This window comes from Nipponia nippon, unplaced genomic scaffold (genome assembly GCF_047370975.1).
Source record: "Nipponia nippon isolate SJK-2023a ecotype South Korea unplaced genomic scaffold, ASM4737097v1 scaffold_1, whole genome shotgun sequence".
Classification (NCBI taxonomy): domain Eukaryota; kingdom Metazoa; phylum Chordata; class Aves; order Pelecaniformes; family Threskiornithidae; genus Nipponia; species Nipponia nippon.
The window spans coordinates 41,957,338-41,983,192 of NW_028262290.1; the positions used below are offsets into that span (position 1 = coordinate 41,957,338).

General features: G+C 41.4%; 1 protein-coding gene across 1 annotated transcript; it reads left to right on the plus strand.

The window, feature by feature from the left end:
- The first annotated feature begins 2,686 nt into the window (after window positions 1–2,686).
- On the plus strand, window positions 2,687–25,638 carry BPNT2 (3'(2'), 5'-bisphosphate nucleotidase 2). The gene is made up of 5 exons (XM_087752866.1): window positions 2,687–3,273; window positions 16,618–16,777; window positions 18,306–18,401; window positions 20,269–20,430; window positions 21,910–25,638. Exons 1-5 carry the CDS (start codon window positions 2,887–2,889, stop codon window positions 22,179–22,181), a joined length of 1,077 nt encoding a protein of 358 aa, XP_087608992.1. The 5' UTR covers window positions 2,687–2,886; the 3' UTR covers window positions 22,182–25,638.
- Window positions 25,639–25,855: the final 217 nt, after the last annotated feature.

A 25,855-nucleotide genomic window follows, 5' to 3' on the forward strand; every position in this document is an offset into this window, starting at 1 on the left:
TTTTTTTTTCAAGTTTATTTACATTTTGTGTCTCTGTCATGGTCTCTGGAAACCCATCTTACAGGTTGAAGCCATAAAGAAAACCTTGCCTAAAGTCCCTTTATGCCATCTGCCAGGAACACTTTGCAAAGATCTCTGTGGTGCTCTGAAGCCCAGCTGAAGTCAACAGTACCCTGGATAAACATGAGGAGCCCTATCTAGGAATCTTGGGAAAACAGCACAGAAGGTGCCAGACTGAGACCTTAAAAAAATTATATCGGTAATTACAGAATAAGGTTATTACAGAGAAAAAGGATTCCAGCATATTGTCTATAGGTTATGTGACTGTATTCAGTAATAAACACTGCTTATTCTCAAACCTGGCACAGATGGTACCTACAGTGTCACTGAAATAAAGAGCCCTCTGTGCACTGTCCTCTTCACAGTTTACACGACTGTTAATATTTACTGCAAGCATAGAAATGTTAGCAGCAAGTAATAAATCCATCATTTTTCTATGCCTCTGTAAGATCTTTGCAAACTTCAGTGGGATAAAAAGCCTAGTATTTTACTTTCTTTCCATTAAGTAAGAAACCAGTTCAGAAAACTGAAGGTTTCCTTCATTCTCCTGGGTTTCCTACACCAGTAGTTTACAATTCCTGTTTACTGAACACACACATAAACTGTTACTCGTAGCATCAGCCAGCACAGCTGTTAACTACTTTGTCCAACATTTTTTAAAAGGGGACACATTACAAGCACAGCTGGTTGTTAGTCTTATGTTCATTGCTCATTACAAACACAAATTTACTCTTTTTCCAACACCAAACCTGCGTTGCTGAATAGCTTCTTACCATTAATTACTACTATATGAAATGCTGAATTGTGAAATTGATATTAAGGAAAGCAATCAGTATAGCCTGTCAAGCCCCCTTTCTGCCAGAGGAGCAATTGCATAGAAAAAAAACTTGTATCTTAAAGAGAATGGGAAGCTGGAAAACATGGACATTCTAGATGTTGCCTAACAGCATATAAAGTTAAATCCCAGCATAGCTAAGAGTAAAATCCAACTCTTTTGACTCCCATTTCAAATGCAATGCTTTCTCTTCATACAGTCCTTTCTTTCAATTACAGTCCCTGCACATACACGTACACTTTGGAGAGGGTGTGATCCTGCGGGACACTCGGTATGTAACCATGTAATTGAAGATGCCATTAAAATGGAGATGCAGAGGAGATGATATGGCAACTTCAGTTTGCAAGGGCAATCTTAATTTTGGTCTTTCCTAGTTTTCACATTCTTGATAACATAAGTTTAACACTTAAAAAAAAAAAGGCCACAAGATCCCAGGAAAATAGTTATATTGCATGATCCCTAATAATGACTTCTTTCCAGAATTATTAGCAAGGTCTGTTTCTAGAACATGTATCTCAACAGACAAGAATATTGCTTGAATAAAAGAACATGTAATTAATTCAAACAATGCTGAATTAATTTCATTCTTTTGTTTCTGATATAACTTACTCAAAACTACCAGAGAGAATTAGAAAAGAGAACAGAAAAAGAAAAAAAAAAAAAAAAAATCAGTGACTCTTCCTGGTTTCCACTCCAGATGTCCATCCTGGTCATAAACATGCAGTTTCACACTCCCCCAAACCAACTGAGGTGCAAAGAAAAAGTATAAATTAAGACAGGTAGGCCTTTAGCACATCCCTTGGCTGGGAAAACGGTTGGATTTTCTTCATTTTACTGAATGAAAGGAAATCTTAACCTCGAGCCCCTCTCCTGCAGGCTGTGGCACAAAGGGGCCAAGAGTCCCAAAGTTCCTTAACCAGCATGTGAAAAATGAGAGGCGTTCAGCACTTATGCTTAGAGCCATTAACAGCAAATCCTCAGAAATTCATAGAATCATAGAATCGTTAAGGTTGGAAAAGACCCTCAAGATCATCGAGCCCAACCGTTAATGTAGCACTGCCAAGTCCACCACTAAACCATGTCCTTAAGCACCATGTCTACCCGTCTTTTAAATACCTCCAGGGATGGAGGCTCAACCACTTCCCCAGGCAGCCTGGTCCAGTGCCTGACTGCCCTTTTGGTGAAGAAGTTTTTCCTAATATCCAACCTAAACCTCCCCTGGCGCAGCTTGAGGCCATTTCCTCTTGCCCTATCACTTGTTACTTGGGAGAAGAGACCGACCCCTACCGCACTACAACCTTTCAGGTAGTTGCAGAGAGCGAATAAGGTCTCCCCTCAGCCTCCTCTTCTCCAAACTAAACAATCCCGGAAATTAAGTGGCAATTTATGCAAACAGCAATTTCCAAGGAAAGCTCCTAGCCGGCCTGCCGAGCCGTCCTCCGAGCGGCCCCCAGCTCCCGCCCCGGGCCCGGCGGGCGGTGCAGCCCCCACAGGCAGCAGGCGGCCGCACTGCCAGGGGCGGGCAGGGGCAGCTCCACCGGCCCCGCCGCTGCCCGGTGGTGCCTGCTCGTCGCACCGCTGCTGCCTAGAAGGAGATAAAGCAAAAAAACCCCAAACCCAGGCACTTCAGGAGAACCCGTAGGCGAAGAGCGGTGCGTACTATCGGGCATGCCCGCAGTAGGAAACGAAGGGATGCCCCCGCCTCTTGCCGGGACAGCCGCAGGGGTACACCAGGCACAGGACCGCGGTCCCCGCCGGGCGGGCGGCGGGACATGCTCAGTGCGAGCGGCGGGCCCCGCCTCCGCCTGACCCGGATACAGACGGCGCTGCCTCCCCGCCGCCCTGCTGGGGAGCGTGGAGCCGGGCCGGCCCCGCCGCCGCGGCAGCAGAGGGAAGGGAGCGGAGCAGAGCGCCCCGGCGGCGCCATGGGGCTGTGGTGAGCGCCCGGCCTCGCTGCCCGCCCGCCCTGCCGTGCCTCCCCGCCCGCGGCCATGGCCCCCATGGGGATCCGCCTCTCGCCGCTCGGCATGGCCGTGTTCTGCCTGCTGGGGCTGGGCGTCCTCTACCACCTCTACTCCGGCTTTCTGGCCGGCCGCTTCGCCTTCTTCATGCTGAGCGAGCCGGCGGCCGGCGGGCCCGAGACCCCCCGCGGCTCCGCGCCCGCCGGCGCCGTGGACCTGCGGGAGCTGCTGGCCGTGTCCGTCCTGGCCGCCACCAGGGGCGGGGAGGAGGTGAAGCGGGTCCGCGAGGGCAACGTCCTCAACGCCAAGGCGAAGGGGAAGACGCGGGAGGGGGCCGAGGAGCAGCTGACGAGCGGCGACCTCCTCTCCAACCGCAGGATGTTCTACCTGCTGAAGGGCGCCTTCCCCGCCGTGCAGGTGGGTGCCGGGCTCCCTGCCGTGAGGCGGGGGGCGGCGGGCGGGCTGCTGCGGGGCCGGGCCGCCCCCTTCCCGCTGTAGAGCTGGGGCCTCGGGCCGCTCGTTACCGGCCGCGTAACGGGCTGAGGCGAACCGCCGCGCTCCCGCGCCGCGAGGGCTCGGCCGTTTGCGTGGCGACACGTGTCACCGCTCCGGTTGGGAACCGCCGACGGGAAATGCTGCCCTTGCTTCGCGTTTTTCCTTCCCCTCTTGCTGATTGTTGTGGCGGTGCCACCTCACGCGTGTTGCCGTGGGTGTGGGGCTGCAGGGGAGGGAGTTGGATCATGGATAAGCGAAGCCATGCGAGGTGAAACTATTCGTTTGAAATGGTATGGACGCGGTGGGGGGGAACACCGAGTCTAAACATTGTGAATTATGCTCTCTTTGGTTAAGGATAACAGTAATTTCATAGCGCCAATTCTGCGTGTGATGCTGAGATTAGCAATGCTGGTATTTTCTTAAATTGTCCTTCTTGCCTGAAGTGGTAGGGAGAGCCAGGAGTGAGGAGAAGGGGTTGAGAATTTGAGGTTTAGGAACATAGTGTTACAATATCCGAGTTCTTAGCTCTTGTGACTTCGAGACAGCAGATAAGCTAATAGCTGTGTCACGTTACGGATCGCTGCCTACGTGGACAAAATGAATTTACCTTTCTTTCAGAGGTGTACACCTCCCTCTGCTCTCATTTGCCTCCAAAATCTGTGTCTGACACTTGTGGTTACACCCAAACCAGAACCACGCTTGGAGGCTTTTTGGTTGTTGTCAGCTTTGTTTCCATTTTCGCTTTAGTAAATGGGAACTTCTCTTCAGTCCCTTAATGTTAAATTCCTTAGCTTTTTACAGTCGTTTGAAATGGATAGAAAACCCTGAGGCTGGATTTCAAAGATGATGATTGCATGCTTTTCCTAGACAGGTTGAGAGAAAAAGTAGTGTACTTAAGTTTATTTTTTGGTTAAGTTTAGTTACTATTCAATGAGTTTTCAGCAGCTGTTCTGGAAGTTCCTCGGGGAGGGGGTTTGAAGTGTTCTGGAGAACCCAGTGAATATGAAATCTAAAGGAAACACCAAGTTGTTCAATATCTGAAATAGACTTGGTGTGTGATTAATCTTCCTCTACAGAAAGAGTAAGATGGTTATGTTCTGAAGATTGCTGGATTGTCTGTCAATGGCAAGCCACCTTCACTGGCCCTACATTAAAGGAAGAAAAAGTATTGTCCCTTGTTCTCTTTTGCTATTCAGTGTCCTCGTGGCTTGGCATTACAGCATACCTGTGTCACTGCCTGAGACCTGTACACTTTTTCCACAGGTGGAGGGACTTTATTAGTTTAGATATAAGAGCTGTCCGTGCTTGTAGAGAAGGCTGGGGATTCAGTTTGGGCTTGGAGAGCTCAGTGAACTGTGTTGCCTGTTCCGTGTCTGTGGTCATGTGCTTAAACTCTGCTCCGGTGCCTGGGATGCATAGCAGTGACAGTCTGACTTGTGTGTCTTCCTCTCAGAGGGCATTAACTTTGAACATCTACTTTTAAAAAACTTTGGTACTGTCTTTTCTTTTCCTTACAGTTGATTTGTGCTGCTAGTCTTTAAAATTAGATGGTACTTTCTAAAGTGTAGATGTGTTCTCAAACACCATATGAAGACAAAAATGTGTGTGTACATCTGTGGAACTGGAGAAAAATCAGGCATATGTGTTGTTTTTTTTTTTTTTTTCTTTTCTCTTTTCCCTCTCCCACCCCCCTTAGATTGACTGAGCTCAAGCATTGAGGAAGACTATGAAGAGTTTGTTTGACAAATCTTTTGGCTGATCTAGAGTTATTCAATCTGACAGATCAGCTCTGGGATATTTAGTATTCTGAGTACATGATCTGAATAATAACAGCTTATCTCATGCAGCGTTTAAAAAATATCCACTAAGCTGTATATACTGATAAGACATGCTGTCTCTTAAAGTCTATAGTATGATGAAGATGTATTCATACACATTTGTCCAAACCAAAATAAAAACTTTGTTTCACTATATACATGTGGCACTACACACTTCTCAGCTGTGAAGGCCAGGTCTCATCTCAATCTGTAAATCCTTCATGCATACCTTCAGCACAACACGTATAAAACTGCTGCTGTTTCATAGAACAGACCTGCTGCGGTTTTAGTGTGAGTATGAGGATTATAGAGGATTTCCTGAGACACCTTTCATGTGCAGCAGTATAAGACGGCGTCTTGTAAGAAGCATCATACTTCATACCTCTAGCCTTATCCCCATGTACAGAGGGATGCTCCAGAATAAAAAACATTTGTGAAGTCAAATAAACCCCCTCTTATTGGTAGACACGATGCTGCTAACAAAAGCTGTCCAACAAAAACTGACAGAATTCTAAGAGTAAACTTATGCAAAATGCTGATTTACTCACATCATGGAGTCCTTGAGCCTAGCAGGGGTACCTCGACATTTACATTGGTGCCAAATGCTGCAGCCAGGAAAAAAACCAAACCAGCACAAAAACTGGGTGCCAAAATATGCCTATAATGCAAAGGAAATGATCCATTAATTATCCTCTAAGAATAGCTATGGCTCTCCAATGATTAAATATAACCAGGGGGAGAAGTCATTTGACTGAAATAAACTTCAGTCAGTGAGCAGCCTTGGATTCCCTGTATTGTGCTGCTGGACATAATGAGGGGAAGCATGCAAACAGTCTGCCTGAAGCAGATCTCTCAAGGTGTGATTATTAAGAGAAGATGGAAGAGTTGGGCTTCTCACTTGTGGAAGCTGAAATAAATCTGGAAAAAGTCTTACAATCTTGGCAGTTGTGATTTATAAAAAAGCTTTCAAAATCCGAGGGAGGGGGGGAACATAGAAAATGTTTTGCCTTTGTCTTTTCATTTAAGTAAAGGCATTGTCTCTGCAGAGAAAGAGGAACTCCACTGCTTACATCACCTGCTCTATTTGATATAAATAGATGCATTTGCATCAGTTCCAGACTTCTCACAGCTAGGTTAGGTAAGACCGAAGAGGAGCAAATCAATTCTATTTTATCACTGTGTAGTAGATGGAATGATTTTGAGTATTGTTGTTATATCCCGCAGAAATAGGCGTGAGAAAGATAGGGGAGGAAGGGGCAAGTCAGTTATTTCTAACTCAAGTATTACCCAGTGTTGTCTGATCACACTCAACATCCAGCAATGAATATTTGCACGCATCTTCTATGAAGTATGTTTGTGCAGTTCATTTTAAAATACATTTCATGCTAAAATATATGCAGTGGTTTCTCTTGATAAAGTCCTCAACTGCAGTTAAAAGCTTGAGGTGTTTACTGCTCCTGCACTACCAGTGTGTTGTCCTTGTCTATTTGTTTGTCATGATGACAAAAATTTAAAGCTCTGATCCAGCTATAATCATCCTCTCTGCTCATTTTCATTTTTTTTTTTAATCTTATTTATCTTTTGAGTTACTTCATTGCTTTCCTGGTTGGTTCTCCATGCACCCCCATTTATTCCCTGTGCTAGCACAGTGGTGGTGTGATAAGAAGGACTGGGATGGGAATTCGGTGAGGGGATTAAGGAGGTGCTGGAGCCAGCCCTGCTGCTGGGGGGAGAGGGAACTGGGGAAGCAGTGTTTCCAAATCCAGTTAGAATTCTGCCCTATAGTGTCATTTTCAGCTGTTTGGGCTTATTTTTGACCAGTGCATTGATTTATATTCTGTAGTTGTACCAGCTATATGTCTTGTTTTCTAGTGTAAGTACTAAATAGAAAAAATCCTTTTGTTTCTTTTTTTTTTTTTTTTATTGTGACTGTGATGGAAATCAAGTTGTCTGCTGTCCCAGTCTTTTTCTTCAAGCATCTTTTTATTGGTCTTGCCACTGCCCTGAATCCAAACATTGTTCTCTCTCTTTCGCAGTTAAGACAGATGATAAATACCTCATTTCAAGTTCGTGCATGATAATGCTGGAATCAGCATCAGTGTTTGAAATGGAAAGTTAAGGACATGTCAGTTTTACTTTTAATGAGATTTTCTTCCAAATGAATTCCACTTTTTGAAGATTAATGTCTTCAGCCACTCCTTGTTTTTATCAAGATACCTGAAGTACTTTCTAGGTTTAAACCTGCTGTTTACAAGCTTCCGACCACAGTGCCAACTATCATACTTAGAAAACTGGAATTTCATCTGAGATGGCAAGCTCTGCATCTGATACTGATTTTGTGGAAAAAATAGATACGTTAAAGAAGTAGGTTTAAAAACCAAAATGGTACTTAAACTTCAGAAGGATTTCAGTGCTTTTCTCAGTAAGTTCAGTAATTTATTTGTCTCTTCATGTTGGGAGCATGGCATCCTCAGCTCTTAGGGTTTTTAATAAAATTAATGTTCTGCTGACCCAGATGATCTTAGCAACTGCCAACAGGTTTCTAAGTAAAGCAAAAATTGTGAATGTTAATTGAAATCCCATTAATAGGCGTTGTCTGGAGATGGGTCTCTTAACATGGGTTTTAACTGAAGCTAGATGACTTACGCTGGCTCTCTACCTAAAATGAAATTAAAGGCTGCAACTTTATGGTAATGAGTTCTGTGATTATCTTTTCAGATGTAATTACAATTAGTTCATTTGGCTTGTGTGTATACCAAGGGTATTTAATTCATCAGCTGAGCATCTGAAGATTTGAGTTTCTTGGTAGTGTAGCCACTCACAAACAGCAAAAGTTTTCTCAGTGTTATTTATTGTATTGGTGGACTTCTAATCTGGCCTTATTTGGCTGTTTTCTTAAAATGAAAAGTAGTGTTGCAACTCTCGTGACAAGCTAGTCATCCCTTTCTCTTTGCTAGACTTGCATCTGTACAGAACTGCAATGGAGAATTTTGCCAGCTACTGAAAGAACTTGTAAGCTAATGACTTTTATTACTCTTCCTGGATTTAAATTCTAGTTGTTTCAACAGATTAGTGGTGTAAACTGTGTGAATTCCGTGATCCATGCTGATTTCCTTTGTTGCATTCTTGTTTTCACCAACTTCCATGTATCGTAAGTCAGTAGAAGCAGAGTTGTCATCTGATACGTCTGTACGATTTATGAAAACCTGTTTGTTTCACTCTGCTTCCTGCTGGCTTAATAACCAAAGTCATGTAATGAGTTTTGATAAGCACTAATCGAGCTTTTTGACATTTGGGCTTGTCCAAATTCTTTGCGCATCCTGTCATCTTTTGGCTGGAACTCAGGAAAAAAAGGAGAGCTCTACCACCTTTGGAAGAAGGGGCAGGTGACTCAGGAGGACTACAAGGATGTTGTGAGGTTATAAAGGGAGATTAGAAAGGCGAAGGCCCAGCTAGAACTTAAACTGGCCACTGCTGTTAAAGATAACAAAAGATGTTTTTACAAATATATCAGTGACAAAAGGAGGGCCAGGGAGAATCTCCCTCCTTTGTTGGATACAGAAGGTAACCTTGCCACGAAGGATGAGGAGAAGGCTGAGGTACTTAATGCCTTCTTTGCCTCAGTCTTTAATAGTCAAGCTAGTCATCCTCGGGTTTTTCAGGCCCCTGAGCTGGGAGACGGAGATAGGATGCAGAATGAAGCCCCAGTTGTTGAAGAGGTGGCAGTCACCGACCTGCTCCTCCACCTGGATGCCCACAAGTCCATGGGCCCAGATGGGATCCACCCGAAGATACTGAGGGAGCTGGCAGAGGAGCTGGCCAAGCCACTCTCCATCATTTATCAGCAGTCCTGGTCAATTGGGGGGGTCCCGGATGACTGGAAGTTAGCAAACGTGACGCCCCTCTACAAGAAGGGTTGGAAGGAGGATCCCGGGAACTACAGGCCTGCCAGCCTGACCTCGGTGCCGAGGAAGGTCATGGAGCAGATCATCTTGAGTGCCATTACGTGGCACATGCAGGACAACCGAGGGATCAGGCTCAGCCCGCATGGGCTTATGAAAGGGAGGTCCTGTTTCACTAACCTGGTCTCCTTCTATGACAAGGTGACCCGCTCAGTGGATGAGGGGAAGGCTACTTGGATGTTGTCTACTTGGACTTTAGTAAGGCCTTTGACACATTCTCCCACAGCATTCTCCTGGAGAAACTGGCTGCTCATGGCTTGGATGGGGCACTCTGTGCTGGGTTAAAAACTGGCTGGACGGCTGAGCCCAGAGAGTGGTGGTGAATGGAGTCAAATCCAGTTGGCAGCTGGTCACGAGTGGTGTTCCCCAGGGCTCAGTACTGGGGCCGGTCCTGTTCAACATCTTCATTGATGATCTGGATGAGGGGATTGAGTGCACCCTCAGTAGGTTTGCAGATGACACCAAGTTGGGTGGAAGTGTCTATCTGCTGGAGGGTAGGAAGGCCCTGCAGAGGGACCTGGACAGGCTGGATCAATGGGCCGGGGCCAACTGTATGAGGTTCAACAAGGCTAAGTGCCGAGTCCTGCACTTCAGTCACAACCACCCCATGCAACGCTACAGGCTGGGGGAGGAGTGGCTGGAGAGCTGCCTGGCAGCAAAGGACCTGGGGGTGTTGGTTGACAGCTGCCTGAACATGAGCCAGCAGTGTGCTCAGGTGGCCAGGAGGGCCAATGGCATCCTGGCTTGTATCAGGAGTAGTGTGGCCAGCAGGACCAGGGAGGTGATAGTGCCCCTGTACTCGGCACTGGTGAGGCCGCACCTTGAGTACTGTGTTCAGTTTTGGGCCCCTCCCTACAAGAACGACATTGAGGTGCTGGAGTGTGTCCAGAGGAGGGCAACGAAGTTGGTGAAGGGTCTAGAGCACAAGTCTTATGAGGAGCGGCTGAGGGAGCTGGGATTGTTTAGTCTGGAGAAGAGGAGGCTGAGGGGAGACCTTATCACTCTCTACAACTACCTGAAAGGAGGTTGTAGCGAGGTGGGGGTTGGTCTCTTCTCCCAAGTAAAGAGTGATAGGACAAGAGGAAACGGCCTCAAGCTGCGCCAGGGGAAGTTTAGGTTGGATATTAGGAAAAACTTCTTCATCGAAAGGGCAGTCAGGCACTGGACCAGGCTGCCTGGGGAAGTGGTTGAGTCTCCATCCCTGGAGGTATTTAAAAGACGGGTAGACGTGGTGCTTGAGGACATGGTTTAGTGGTGGACTTGGCAGTGCTAGGTTAACGGTTGGACTCGATGATGTTAAGGGTCTTTTCCAACCTTAACGATTCTATGATTCTATCTTGTTCCTGCTTGAAGTGACTTCTTGTTGGCCTTAAAAACAAATGAAGATGTAGTTGATAGTAGAGGAGAACTTCTGTCTGTCTGGACTTCTCTGCCTTGAAAAATGCATGCCTTCTTTATCTGTGTTGTGGCATTATTATAGAAGTGTTTGCTGTTTTCATTTCAAATGAATTGCAACATGAGACCATCATTTTTTATACCTTTTATTATTTTATATATTAATATTTTTTATACCTTTCACAGTTGTGTAAAAATATATTTTATGTTTTTATTATACTTTATTACCTTTTAACAAGATATTTATATAGAGAACCATGTGATTCAGCAAGGTCCTCTGTATGTTTTCATAACAAAATCTACCCTGTTAAAATTCTTTCTAAATTGGACCCTATCAAGAGGAACCTTTTTGAAAGCCATGAAGATCATCACCTGTAAAAGTTCATTTTTTCCTTTCTAATATGTTGTGCTAATCTAAGGAGGAGAAGAACCCTTTCTAAAGGAAGCAGCTGGCTTTAAAAATGTCAGTGTATTGAATAAAACTAGAATTTTTGACTCTGCTGGCAAGGCTACTGTTCAAATTGTTTAAAGCTTAAAAGCATTTTAAACTTAAAGGGCGTGATATTTTGATTTCTGTTTTTGCATTCTTTTCAGTGTCAAGTAATATAAGCTTTCAGAAAGCAGCTTTTGTTCATGGTGAAAACTGCTACTTGCCGCCTCCAAATTCAGAAGTTGGAAGGGAGCGGTCCTGGCTGCAGGTGAACTAAGTCTTGGTGTGAATGCGAGTCCTTCCTTCTATAGCAGATTTTGAAGCCCTGTTTCATAACCAGGGTAAGTTAGATACTTTCCTCGGTTATTGGAAATACGGTGCTTTGATCGCTTCTTGCTCTCCTGGAGAGTGCTCTCCTGTTGTGCATATTTATACATCCTGACTTGTCGAGTGGGTCTTTACGTTCAGAGGTTTTGGCATCTGATTCCGTCACACAGTTTGTGTATGTACAGATGCTGTGAGAAGATGAGACAGCTTTCACCTCTGATACATTTGAGGGGAAAAAACAGAGAGAAGCTGAGAAAATGGAAAAAAATGAAAAAAACCTAAAACAGTCTGATTGTAGTGTAGTGGGCATAAGGGCACATCACTCTTCAGAGCAGTGGGACAGCAGTGGTTGGAGGGGCAAGGTGTGAGGCTTGGCCTGTAAGCAGGGGAAAGCCCAAAGGCTGCTGGTTGAACTGCTCTCCACTGAGTTGTGACATCTCTGAAGCACAGCCAAATAACAGCAAATCAAATACAGTCCTGTGCAGCCACCTAGCAGGTCAGTATGCCTTTCAAGGTGCATAGCTGTGGGTATCCTCTTACTGGTTGCTCTAGACATTAGTCCAAAGGGTGCATATAGTGATAAAATATCTTCCACTGTCCACAGGGGACATCTCTCAGTCAGCCAGTAAGAAGGTATCAGAATCATTGTTGGTTTATTGTTTGTAAATGTTTGCATTTACTTCTTCACTTCTGTCCCTCCGCTCCTTTCCTCCATCTCCTGTCACATGAATACCAGTGGCAAAGTTCAGTTTGAATCTTGGATATGTGTAATGCTTACGTTGCATAATCACTGATGAAGTGGCTGTGTATGTCATGCAGAGTTAGTGCCCTAACAAAACAGAAAAAACAAGTCAAACATCTGTTAATAGTTTGCTAACGTTCCGCTGTGCACGCTATTTTGTCTGAGCCTTCAGGCTTTTCATTTTCATGGTCCCATTCAAATCAATAGACTTATTGAATCATAGAATCATTGAATCATTGAATCTATTGAATCATAGAATAGTTTGGGTTGGAAGGGACATTTGAAGGGCATCTAGTCCAACGCCCCCTGCAATGAGCAGGGACATCTTCAACTAGAGCAGGTTGCTCAGAGCCCTGTCCAACCTGACCTTGAATGTTTCCAGGGATGGGGCATCTACCACCTCTTTGGGCAACCTGTTCCAATCTCTGTTCTTGAAATGTAATTCATGGAATACTCATATTCATATACTGACTAATGAATATTACCCTTTGTTGTTACCTAAACTGTGGAGTGGTTTTGTTTTGTTTTTACCTTGAGTAGCTTAATTAGTATTTCTTCTTCGTAATACAGGTGGGACAGTATTTGTGGTGTTCTCGTTTTGTTTTCTCTTCTAATGAAAGAGCACCGAGATTTGGATTTGAGAGGACTTAATTATCAGATGGGGGTATTGACACTCTGAGGAATAAAGAGCTGTGCTAGCTCATCTTTTTTTCAAGATACTGGATTATTTGCATATTAAAATACAAAATGAGTATTGGGATGGATAAGGATGTGGGGAAGGAGGGGGAGTAATAAATGTAAATAAAATTCACATACCACCAAACACTTTCTAAGGAAAGCATTGCATTTTCATGTACTGATGTTTATTTAAAAAAAAATAATTTATGTGTTTGAACAGAAACTTCTATTTAATTTTTTAACATTTTTTCATTTTAATTTATCTTTAATGGGTGAATTCAAAGGAAAAACTACAGCTGTGTCCTACTTTTTCAAACCAGGAAAAAGCCTGAGTTTGTTCACCTCACCATGGACAGCTATCTAATATTCACGTAGGTTTGTTGGATGATGAGCTGCCACAGACATCATGAAGTGCTAGTAGGGAGTAGCCCAACACAGGACAACAAGCCACTGTGAGGTTCCCTGAAGTCTTTATAGGGTTGGAACCGTTGGCTGTTTGTTCAGAGCACTGCATTTATCCACATGTATTTGTAGTACACTCCTGAGTTGCTTCCCATGTCCCTGAGCAGATCTGTATTGCAATTCCCAACATGCTGGAGGAGAATGTTTTCTGTGCAATGGGTTTCTGAAGGCTGGGAATGCTTGGGTGTTTTGGAAGGCACACCGTGGGCTGATCCCGGGGTGTTGCTGTTTGACCTCTGCTGCTGGCTCCTGTGAGCAGCATCCCTAATCCATCATGGGAACCCTGCACCTCACAGACTCGTCTTGAGGAAGCTCTGCACTGGTGAGATGCAGCCAGACTGCCTCGTTTATAAAATAATTTTTTTATTGACCTTTCAGCAGTAGTTCGTTCACTGATTTACATATATTTTATTAAATCTCTGTGTTTGATGCGGTTCTTTGTGAGGAGGACTTTCCCCTCAGGCATAACTGGGGAAGACTGCTGAAATGTAGTTAAGCTCGGTGTCAGTGGGCAGCTTACAGAACCTCCTGAGATGGGCTTTTACAGCTTACAGCTATTAAGTGGCTAACCTCAAATAGCTATTTGTTTCTGTCTTCTGCTTGCTGTCTCAAGTTCTTGCATGATGGGTTGCTATCTAAATCTGACTCTTAGGAGTAGGCAAAGTTATGTGTAAGATTGCAAGTATGCAAACTTTATAATTATTTACACTAACATAGTGGTTTAATTGACTCAGAGCATCTTGCTGGAACAAGCTCTGCTGTCTGAAATATTTGGTGTTGTGATTGTCTTTCTACCGTAGCTACTCCTAATTTCTGAGTGAAGACTTGGGGAATGGAGTCAACTACATACCCATATCGCTAAAGAAAAGCTTGAAATGTAAGGTCATAGCCTCTGGAGGCTTCCAGCAAATGAGAATGACAAGTAGGAATGGAGCATCGTATTAACACAAAGGCATGTTTTCCAGATGTATTTTCATGCCTTTTTTTTTTTTTTAAAAGAGGTGGAGGGGAAGTAGTTTCCAGCGTTAAGGGTTGGTGATCCCCTCTCAGACAACTCTGTCTTGCAAAACCTATCATGTAGCTTCCTAACAATAAATAAATTTAATAACTGCATGTGGTGGAATGGCTATGAATTTTTACTTGAACTATGACTTGTGGAGTAGTCGGCCAAGGCTACGGAGTAAATGGTCATACGAATGGAAGAACTAGTGACCCAGTTGTTTTCCACCACCCTCACCCCCCCTTCAGATAGTTTCAGAGTTTTAACTTTAGTGTACTGTAACAACAGGTTTAACAAGATATTCTTCCTTTTGGGGATTGGTTCCAACCCTTTAACTTTTTGGAGGCCTCTTCCTTCTGTTGAGGAAATGGGTTTTTTTTTGTTTTTTTTTTTTTTTTTTAATGGTGGTGTGTAATATGCTGTAGTGGAACTTAAACTGCCTGGGGGCTGTGTTGAGGCTGCCAAATCTGTGGGACTAGTCATCTTGACTTTGCAGGACTGTTTTCCCTATGGGAAAACACAATTGTCACATTTATTGTACAGCGACAGATGTTTAATTTGTAAATGTCACAGCAACTTCAAGGACTCTGTGTTTGGCATATAATGCTTCAAATACTGGTTTTTCGTGAGAAGACAGCTATGATGTATGGCTGGAGGTGCTGCAGTTCTGCTTGCTTTCTTTTTTTGAATTCCCTTGGAGAAGATGGCGTTTAACCCTTTGCTAATAATCCGTCACAGTTCAGGTGTGTGATGTCTTTTCTTGTCATGATGTGTGAATTATGTAAAAATCCTGGTGATAACAAAGTCTGTAACATTCAAATCTGGTCTGATCGTTTCTTCACTTTCATTGTCTTTCAATGTCACTTGCCTACAACATCTGTAGTAACAAGTTGTTTTAGTCTGAGGGGATTTATCTGTTCTAGCAGGCAGATATCTGAATCTGAGCTAGCAGTCTTGACTCCATGTGTAGCAAGTAAAGGGAAATAAGTGGTTCTAGGTTGTAGACATATTGCATCCCATGTGCACCTACTATTTTGCCTTGACTGGACATCAGACCTAGTCAGTTTGGCATGCCTTTACAATTATATTAAAGGAAGCCACCTTTAAAGTTAGCAAGAATAAAAAAAGCTTGTTTTCCTAATATTCTGGAATGTCCTGGAAGTCCAGATTGGTTACACTCAACTTCGGACATATAACTGGCACATCTAAGCCATAAGCATCATTGTCTTACTGAGTTACTAGTAGAGCAATGTGTTTCTGAAGGGTTCACGCAGGCTGAAGCTTGAAAGGCACAGTAGCAATGATTTCCTTTTTATTGGCAGTAGAAGGACCATAGAAATATTAGTCTCCTAATGTAACTGAGGTGCTAAAAGTAAATGGGATGAATTTGTCTAAATTCCTGTTAGCACTATTTATGTCCAGGCACATTGCAGCTCTCCTATAAACCATGTTTGCTGTGGTAGTAAGCTGGTACGGATGGGTTAAAGGCATATTTCCCCAGTAGTTTTTCCTGCCAGGTTATGTGATGTTTTTTAGCACAAGAAATAATTATGTACAGTGTTTTGTGATAACTGCATCTCTTGTGATCCAAAAATATCTTGCTACTGCAGTCACAGTGACATTGTATTGGGTATTGCAGAACATTCGTCCATTCAACAGATTGGGACTGTGTGTTCCGCTACTGGACCAAACTCTGTTCGTCATACTGAAATGCCCTCTGATCCAGAATAAAATTAATTAAGCTGGGTAGTAAGTGAGAGTAGGCTTAAGTGTGACCTTTGGCTGGTGTTTATAAATGTTCTTCAGGGGCCTTCTGGTCCTTAGCCCAACCTACCCTAAAGACAGATACGGAATGCTATTAACTTGTTCTAAAATAACATTCATCTGCCAGTTGTGTAAGGGTTACATCCAGTTGAGCTGCTTAAATTGCTAGTTGTAACTCAATGCCAGAAGCAGGAATATATACTAGGATTCATACTCCCCCAAGTCATACCACAGTCTGCCAAATATTTGTTGATAAAATATCTGTACATTTCAATCTGCATCTACTGATTTGTATAAATGGAGTATTAGACCCCTACTGTGTTTCTATACCGCATGATTCTCCAAAGTCAAATGTTCTGCTTGTAGTCTTCGAAGCAACTGCATTTAACTTTTGATTTATAAAAAACCCCTGCGATTCATACTGTGAGAACACTCAGTAGGAAGAGCTGCAGCCAAAGAAACAGTGTCCGGCTGTGGTGTGGTTCGCAGTAAAATTCTGGATTGTGGTTTTCCATTGCTTGTTGCATGATGGTAATAGCTTGTGAGTTGCTGAAAAATGACTAATTCATGCACTTTTAGCTGGAGGTGAAGGGGGAAAGAAAAGATATGAACAAACCTGTAACTTTCCTGAGTACCACAGTTACTGTATCTGATAAGTTAATGCATCTACTTTTGTTGTCTTATCATAGATAAACTCTGAAGAGCGTGTTGATACAGCTGATCAGGAGACAGTCTCTTGGGATCGCAGTATTCCTGAAGACATAAAACAAAAAATACAGCCTAAAGAGGTTCCAGCAGAAAGTGTTACTGTCTGGATTGATCCATTAGATGCTACACAAGAATACACAGGTAGCTGATTCTTGTTGACAAATCATGTGTGTAATTCTGATGTCTGCCTTTTATACTGGAGACAAAATTGTAAGTATTTAAAATAGCATCTGTTGTTAAAGTGTATTATGTCAAAGCTAGTGTGATTTAATTGAACAAATTGTATAAGGAAATCTCTGTAGTTATCAGACCGTATGTCGTGGTTTAACCCCAGCCGGCAACTAAGCCCCACACAGCTGCTCGCTCATTCCCCCCCCCCCCCCCCCCCCCGGTTGCATGGGGGAGAGAATCAGAAGAGTAAAAGTGAGAAAACTCATGGGTTGAGATAAAGACAGTTTAATGGGTAACACAAAAGCCACGCACGCAAGCAAAGCAAAGCAAGGAGTTCATTCACTACTTCCCATTGTCAGGCAGGTGTTCAGCCATCTCCAGGAAAGTAGGGCTCTATCACGTGTAACAGTTGCTTGGGAAGACAAATGCCATCGCTCCGAACGTCCCCCCCTTCCTTCTTCTTCCCCCAGCCTTATATACTGAGCATGATGCCATACGGTATGGAATAGCCCTTGGGCCAGTCTGGGTCAGCTGTCCCGGCTGTGCTCCCTCCCAGCTTCTTGTGCCCCTGGCAGAGCATGGGAAGCTGAAAAGTCTTGGACTGGTGTAAGCACTACTTAGCAACAATGAAAACATCAGTGTGTTATCAACATTACTCTCATCCTAAATCCAAAACACAGCACTATACCAGCTACTAGGAAGAAAATTAACTCTATCCCAGCTGAAACCAGGACACCGTAGCTTTTACTTTTATATATGCCAATTCTGAAATGACTTTGGTATTCCTTGCAACTAAGTAATTGCTAAAATAAATGGTAACTGTTCTTTATGAATTCTGCTGGAATTACACATTTCTTTATTTCAGTTATTCCTGTGGCAACACTAAATATCTCAGAATATTTTTTGTTTGCTTATTTAAAGGGAATGCTAAGTTAATATCCTATTTAACTTGATACAAAAAAATTTTTGTTACACGTTTTCAAAAAAGCGTGCGTAATTCAATCTTCCCCTTTTTCAAATGTCTTAAGATGTAACGCAAGCAGTTGAAGGCAACCCAACTAAAATTCTTGCTGATAAGTACTGCAGAACAAACAGAAAAAAGGGGAATTTTTTTTTTTTTGTGAATATTCCATTGATACAATCACCTTTTCAGGTGAATATTCTTTGGTATTTGAAGTATGAGCTTTGAACCAACAGAGGATAGGAGGTGGGGCAGAGAAGGGAGAATATCAGGGCACAGATTTCTATGAAAATACGTGCTGCATAAGACAGAGCTGTTAGCATCTACTGAACAGGAAAAAATTGCTGGAAAACTGAAAAGTCTTTAAAGTCTTGAAAACTGCCAGGTTATTTGAAGATATACCAAGTTACATAATTGTAAGAGGCAGAATGTAGACTAGTCTTCAAAGAACAACATTTCTGTAATGTCAGGTCTGCTTTCTTTTTGTGTTCTTGGTATCTGGCTGTAAACTTGCTCACTTTCTCATTTTGCCCACAGAGGATCTTCGACAGTATGTCACGACAATGGTTTGCGTGGCTGTAAATGGTAAACCAGTTATAGGAGTGATACACAAGCCATTCTCATCATATACAGGTATCTTTATGCCTTCACGTATTTCCAGCATCTTCAGTCATAGTGTTAATTAAAGTTTGATGTTTGAGAGAACATCTGTATGTATAAATGAGAAAATAGTACCTGGAGCAATAGAGCGCTGCTGTAGGCCTCAGAATTAGAGCTGCAAATGTGTTCTGTGCTAGAAAACCACAAAGGAAAATGCTGCCCTTGTTTAACATAAAAATGATGCATTTGAAACAAACTAACTGAAAATATGTTTAAGAATTAAGATCCCTTCAGTCGGAGTGCTTGTAGCAAACCAAGAAAGTGAAACCTACACATACTGACCAGTCTTACGTGTGCTGTTAGTCTTTAGAAGAAGAGTATTTTGCTCATTCAGCAGAAGAACTTGGGTCCATGACATTATACCCAGAAGCTGGTGTTTATTCAGTGGGAATAACAAAGATAGATTAAAGATCTTAATGGCAACTGTTTGTATGTAGCAGGCAAGACTGTCTAGCATAGCCTTATTGATTATCTGACATGGTTTTAATGCCACTACCCTGAACTAATTAATTCTTTAGTATTAATGATGTATCAGTGAGGATGGCTGCAGGTTTGGCAATGTGTATGTGCTCTGAAAGTGTCAAAGTAATTTCAGTATTCACGTCTTACATACTGTGTATTTGAAACAAGAATTTCTGTTCTCATTTTCCCTTACGCAATACTGACCTCTAGAGTTGTGAAGTTATGCAGTAGCACTGGCACAGAAACTAAGACTGAATAAATGTATTTTTGTATTTGTTCTCTTTTTTTTTTGCCAACTGAACGCTCAATATTTTGTGCTAAATATTTTACTGTCTTTAAATATAAACTTCCAGTCGTTAAGTGTGTGCTATACTCCAATATGCTTTAAAAATCTTGGGGTTTGGGGGAAGATATTTTTCTAAGTACCAACATCTATCTGAAGAAATGTGTTTTTTTAGCACTGTAATTTTGAGAATTTATCTCCTTTAATAATAGCAAAGTCTGAAATGTTCAGACATGGCATCAGGTGAGATGCAATGAATTTTGTCATTATATGTAAAAAGTATTCATTTCCCAAGCTGGAAATACAAATATGTTGTGAGTAGGATTGTTCCTAATACTACCACACAAATATAAAGCAATAAAGGGCAGTCAGCATTGTTATTACACATAACTCAGTGTGTTGCTATACATTCTGGCCCTCTACTGAGATGAAATTGCTGGTTAGTCTGCTAAGTATATGTCAAATTAATGGTTAGGGATGCCACCTACCAAGCTTGGCTTTGAACCTCATGATGAAACAAGTGGGAGGTTGTGTATTCTAAATCCGGTCCTCCAAAACACACCACCAAATGTTTTCCTTACTATTACTATCCTCCTGAGCTATTTCCTTCCTTAGCTTTACTATCCTTCTGGACAAAATGACTCAATAACATTTTTGCTATCTGCTTTGAAGGGTAGTAGGGCTTTTTGTTCTTACAAAAAGGTTGTTTGAGGAAATGTTGGATCTATTTCTGATGCAGTGATCCTTTTAACTTTGGTGGCTTTCCAATTGCAAATTCTAAATACTACTACTTGGGATTTTTCCCTCTTACTCTGTTTTTTTTGGAAGTATCACACAAGAATAGCCAGGCATAGGATAATGCCATATCCACAAAAGTGGGGGGGGGGGGGGCTGTTTCTCTTTCTCTTCCACTTGTGTGCGCATGTGGACATGCACTCCTTCCTTCTGTCAGCCCTAACTTTCTCTTTTCACAGTAGGGAAGGAAATTAAGTCAGAGGCATCAATTTCATTTTCTCAGATAAGTATCCTTTTATCTTTACACTTAACAGAGATTGTCTTTTGTAAATCTTAGCAGAATTTGTGTTTCTCTTGTAGCCTGGGCAATGGTGGATGGCGGGTCAAATGTAAAACCTCGTTCCTCCTACAATGAGAAAACTCCAAGGATTATTGTATCCCGCTCCCATGCAGGAAAAGTTGAGCAGGTTGCACGGCAGACATTTGGAAATAAGACTGTGATAATCCCGGCTGGTGGAGCAGGTTTGGTTCCTTAAGCATTCTATCCATTTTATTGCTTCCGAATGATTTAACAGGATAGCTGTTATTAGACAAAAGGATATAACTGTGGCATCTCTTCTTTTTTCTTCTTACTTTTTGTTCTTCACATCCCTAAAAAGCAAGCACTTGACAATAGGGACACAGTTTTTCCTGTGTATAGAAACCTACATGCAAGCTTAGTTCAGGCTTCCGACTATTCACAAGTTAGTACGTTAGCGAATCTAAGGCTGGACCAGCAATGTTGTTGTGGTCCTTTCATTGAACGCACAGATGTGCGTTCACTGAAGGCACCAGTGCCTCCGTGGAGGAAAAAGGGTTCTGTGACCAAATACAGAATCATGGAAGAGAATCTGTTGGTTGTTAGTTAACTAGTAGTACATTTAATTGAACAATGTTTTAAGAAAAAGCCATTAAAGTTTGGTACTATTTCTTGCATTTATGTCAAAAGAGAAAACTAGTGTCACTGAAGTCCATTTTTATCTGCCTTATATTCAGTCCAAAGAGGTTTTAGCTTACTTTTTGTAACCTTACGCAATATCCTTATGCGTGTCACTGACAGACAAATATGTGGGGCACTAGTGTGAAGCAATAGCTGTTCTAAAGTCTCAGAAAAGCCATGCAAAATTTGAATTTTATGGAAATGTATCTTTCCGTGTCTTTAATATGGAAAGCAAGAGCTCTCTTACAGATTGTTTAGTCAAGAAGATCTTGCATAGGTTCTTGACAATGAATCTAAATGAGTTTTCTTACAATAAAGAAAGTGAAAGTGTAACTGATTATAGTAGATCTTCTCTAGGGCTTGAGTCTGTATAAGAAGATAAAGAAAGGAACAGTTTAATGAAACAAGGATATTGGTTAAACAGTTGAAAAATTGAAAAAATTCCATTAAAGAAAGAATACTATTTTGAGCAATTACTTCGCACTGCATAATGTATGATAAAGGAGAATACCCTGGGCTGAGTTGCTTTATTAAAGAGTGGTATATGCATCTTCCATCTATTGTAATAAAAAGCAAGGGGAAAAAAAAAATTAGACTTCAGCATAATACAGAGATTGAGAAATAAGTGAGTGAACATATGAAGAAAACTATATTCGAGTTTCTGGTCTTGTCCTTTTAATGTGTCTCTAGTTAAGTCTATGTAGCATATTGGTAAAGTCTGTCTAAAATTGTGTCCCAAATACCCAAGGCTTTAATTGGGGTGCAGTGGAAAAATCTTCTGTGTGTGCGTGTGTAGGAGGAGATGTTTCCTTTTTCCAATTTTCTGTACAAGTCAGAGGGCAGACAAAGTTTATTGGTGCCTCTGCCATTATACTGGATGGCATGATATAATTAATGACATCATTTTCCTAAATCTTGCATGTGCATATTATTAACACTTACTAGTAGATTTATCCTCTGTGATGAACAGGAAAACGTAGTTTAATTTTTTTTTTCTTTTTACTTCTCTTCATTTCTTCTAGGTTATAAAGTGTTGGCCCTCCTTGACGTGGCTGAAAAGAATCAAGAAGAAGCTGACGTGTATATCCATGTCACCTACATTAAGAAGTGGGACATATGTGCTGGAAATGCAGTGTTGAGAGCATTGGGTGGCCATATGACTACCCTGACTGGTGAAGAAATTAGTTACACTGGCTCAGATGGCAATGAGGGAGGACTTATAGCCAGTATCAATATGAACCATAAAGCACTAATTGAAAAACTTCCAGATCTGGAAAAAACATCGCACAAATAAACTTGACTGATGGAGAAGTATAAACATGCTTTTGTAGCCTCCAGATGCTCTGTCTGAAGAAGCAGGTGTGAAAACCTGTTGGGAAAGATGCAAAGCAAAGCAGTTTGGTGTGGGTTTGGGGGCTATATCGTGCATTGGGTTTCTTCAGTGGTGGTATTTAAAAAAGAATAAAATAATAATAATCAGAAGTAGGAAGGGGACTGACTGCCTCACACTTCAGTTTCCGTGTTTTATTTTTTTCAGACTGTTTTCATGCAGTTCTTATACTCAAGGTGCATATGCGGTGTATATTTGTGAACATAGGTGAGCTAAAGAAAAATCCAAATTGATTCATAAAATAACCTAAGTAGTTCTCACAGGAATTTCTTGGAACCTTTTACATCTTGTTACTGTAGTTGTAGCAACTCCGTAATGAATTAGGTAGGAAAAAAGGTTGATTTGTATAGGCATCTGATAACTCTGTGAACAATTTAGCAGGAAACATGACCCTGTGTTCTGTATCCCCTGAACAGAAAGCACAAGAAGGTTGACACAAATTTATATGCAACAACATTTTATCTTTGACAGTGTGGTACTCCTTCTGCTTTTTAAGAGAAAAAAAGAAATGTTCTGTACTATTTTGACTTTTTTCCTGAAGATGTAAACCAGTTTAGTTCAGATGGGTTGTGAATATCAGTGTTTTATTAATCAGTGTAATTTCCATCTACCTTTTTAAAAGAAGGCAACGTTTTCTTGTATAGTTTTTAACAGTTACTTCTTGTCCTTGATTTCTGCGTACAGTGTTGAAGATGCATGCTAGATTTTTCTCTAATGTAGGACTTGTTCATCATTTGGTGTTTGTGCCTATATAAGCAGCCTCTTCCTTCAGTACCTGTTTTTTTGTTTGTTTCTTTCTTTCCATTGGACAGAGTCATATGGAATGAGTTTAACAGAAATAGTAAGTTGGTTGGTTGCTTCCATTTACAACATGAGATATAAACCAGCAATTTTTCTACAACCCCAGGAATAACTTTCTGTCTTCTTAGGTTAAGGCGTGCTCTTTTCTGCAGAAAGCTCTTGAGCCATCCCAAACAGCTTGTGGTGACTTGGTTTGTGGAAACTTACATAGAAAGAGACCGTTTGAACTAGAATCTGTTTAAGCAAGTTTGAAGAACACGTGGCGCTTGAAGTACAGCAGGGTCTGCAAAACTTTACTGAAAAATGTGCTTTGTCAATCCCGTATACACAGAACAGAACATGGGCCCCTTGATAGGAAATGATGATTTATTGCACCTCTAAAATATGTGGACTTCTATCTGTAAAAATGTAACCATCTGTATTGTTGTTCTCTGCATCCCTGAAGGGTTTCAGAAGGTTAAAATGTACCTGTTATTTGAATTATCAGTAGATAAGCTTCCCATCTCTCCTCAAGAAAGCTAAAATTCTTAGTTAATACAGATGTTTTCTGTTCAAAATTTATTCAGTATAAGCTTAGGCTGTTTAACCAAATTCTTAATTACTTTCATTTTAACTTCTTTCATCATATTGCTGTTCTGATTAAAAAGAGGTTTTTTTCCTTATGTCAGTAGTGGAGCATGTCTAGGTACCTCTTTTGACTTCTAGCTAACGTTCACATTTCCAAAAGACCTCCTCAGATGTTGCATAACTACAGATACAGATGTTTATTTTGTAAACTTACTGGCAAAGTAGACTGAAGCTTAGTCCTACTAGCCTTTTGGTACGGGTAGTTTTTTTTAGATAACTGTTTTTCCAAAATTGACACTACTGCTGCTGTTTGAAAATAGCTTTTACACATGTAGATAATACACAAAGCAACTTAACTTCCAATTTTTAAATTTAATAAACTACTATATGCTGTGACAAATAAGTGAATATGCCCTTTTTGAAAAGGGGATGATCTATTTTGAAAAACTTGTTGAGTTTCCAAACCTCAGTGAAGAATAAAAATCCAGATATTTATCAAGGCTTTAGTAATATTTTACAAAAAGACTGCAGCTTTTTGTCTTTCAGGCTGATTGAAATGACTAAAAGCCTAATAAAAAAAGCAGCTCTTTACTAGTTAAAGATCACGGATTAAAATTTAAATATGAGAAATAGCCATAGTTAGCCTAGTATAAAAACCTAATTGTGTCACAGAGGTTGAATGCACAATATTTAAATAGGCAATTAAGACAATGTCTGTGGCAGGTTGTGGTTTTACATTCAGGTTGAAATCATGTGTAAACTTACCTTGTGAAAATGTGACTGCTTTTATTTTGGGTACGATTCTATCACTTCCTTGCATAAGCTGTGATCAGACTTGGCTTCTGTATGAGAAATGTAAAATAAGATGTTACATATCATACAAGGGCTTACTTCCATCTTAGTTGAAGGTATAGAGCAGTAAACAGAAGTATTTGCCTAAATTATTTTTCTTTAGGAAGATAAGACACAAAGAAGAGCTTCAGCCCTCCTTTCCTTCCTCCCAGATGCTGGCTTCCATTAGGAAGACATATGCTTGTTCAGACCCATTTATATCCTCAATTGCTTTATTGCAATGGATCACAGTGTTCAGTACCTTTCACAGTGGACCCTTACTGGCCCAATCTCACTTCTTGTGAAAATGAAGAAAAGGTGAGAGTGAGGTGCCCAGTTAATTACTTCTGGTACAGCCTGAGCTCATACAGCTTTCCCACAGCCAAGGCCTAAGGTAGTGCTTGGGGTCTCCCAGTCTAGTTTACAGAGGAGCTGCTTTGATATGAGAATAGGTAAGCATCTGGTGAATATCAGTTTCTGATGCCATTTTACAATAAATGCAACTCTTATGCAGATCAGCAAGTATTCAAAAGTGCTTGCTTAGTGCACATGTGCCAGTGCACTTTGATATTTGTTTGTATAGTGTTAAGACTCAGTATATCCTATTTCTTTGACTATGTTTACACTCCATTCTAAAACATTTTGCTATTCTGGCTTAAATATTTGTTCGCTCTCAGCTGTGTGGATGTGACTGAAGCTTATGCCCAGAGTGGTAGGAAATCATACCGTACCCATGTCTCACTGCTGGGCTAGAACATTGTTCTTTACAATCTAGCCTTTTCCACATGAAACTGTCATACCATTTTTAGGGATGCTGCTTAAAACAATTGCACGGTGTAGGTGGGTCCTACAAAAGTATGTCTTTTCTAAAAATTTTAATAAAAAAAAAAATCATGGCATCATTCTAGCTCCAAACAAGGGAAGTAAAAGAATATATTGGTTTAGCATTGGTTCTCTAATGGTGGGTTTTTTGAGTGGCTATTATGATTAAGGTAATTGCAAGTGAAATTATTCTAAAGCTGTGTGTATTTTTCATTCTGCTAAAAAGAGTGGATGGTAGCATAAATGATACCTTGTACTGTACCAAGAGTCCTAACTTTCATTCCTTGAATGAATGTTTTCTAAATAAATGGACACAGAAATAAAAGGGTTGAATATTGTACTTAACTGGTTTCAAGTTTAACCTATTTGCCAGCCTTTTACAGATGGACTTATATGAGAGCTGTTTGTTCTGATCTACATAGCATGTAATAATAATTAAATTATTTAGCAGAGATGGCTTACTGGGATGGTGAATTAACCATATTGGTGAAGCTGCAAAGTCATCTAGTGATGCTGTTTCATATATTTGCTTTTACTTCATGGTAAATGCCTTGAGT

What these genes read in the sequence shown, in the direction of transcription:
- BPNT2 (XM_087752866.1), top strand. Translation starts at nt 2,887, where the DNA reads ATGGCCCCCATGGGGATCCGCCTCTCGCCGCTCGGCATGGCCGTGTTC. An exon ending in GCGCCTTCCCCGCCGTGCAG is followed by an intron (nt 3,274 to 16,617) that starts GTGGGTGCCGGG and finishes GTCTTATCATAG; the next exon opens with ATAAACTCTGAAGAGCGTGT. An exon ending in GCCATTCTCATCATATACAG is followed by an intron (nt 18,402 to 20,268) that starts GTATCTTTATGC and finishes TTTCTCTTGTAG; the next exon opens with CCTGGGCAATGGTGGATGGC.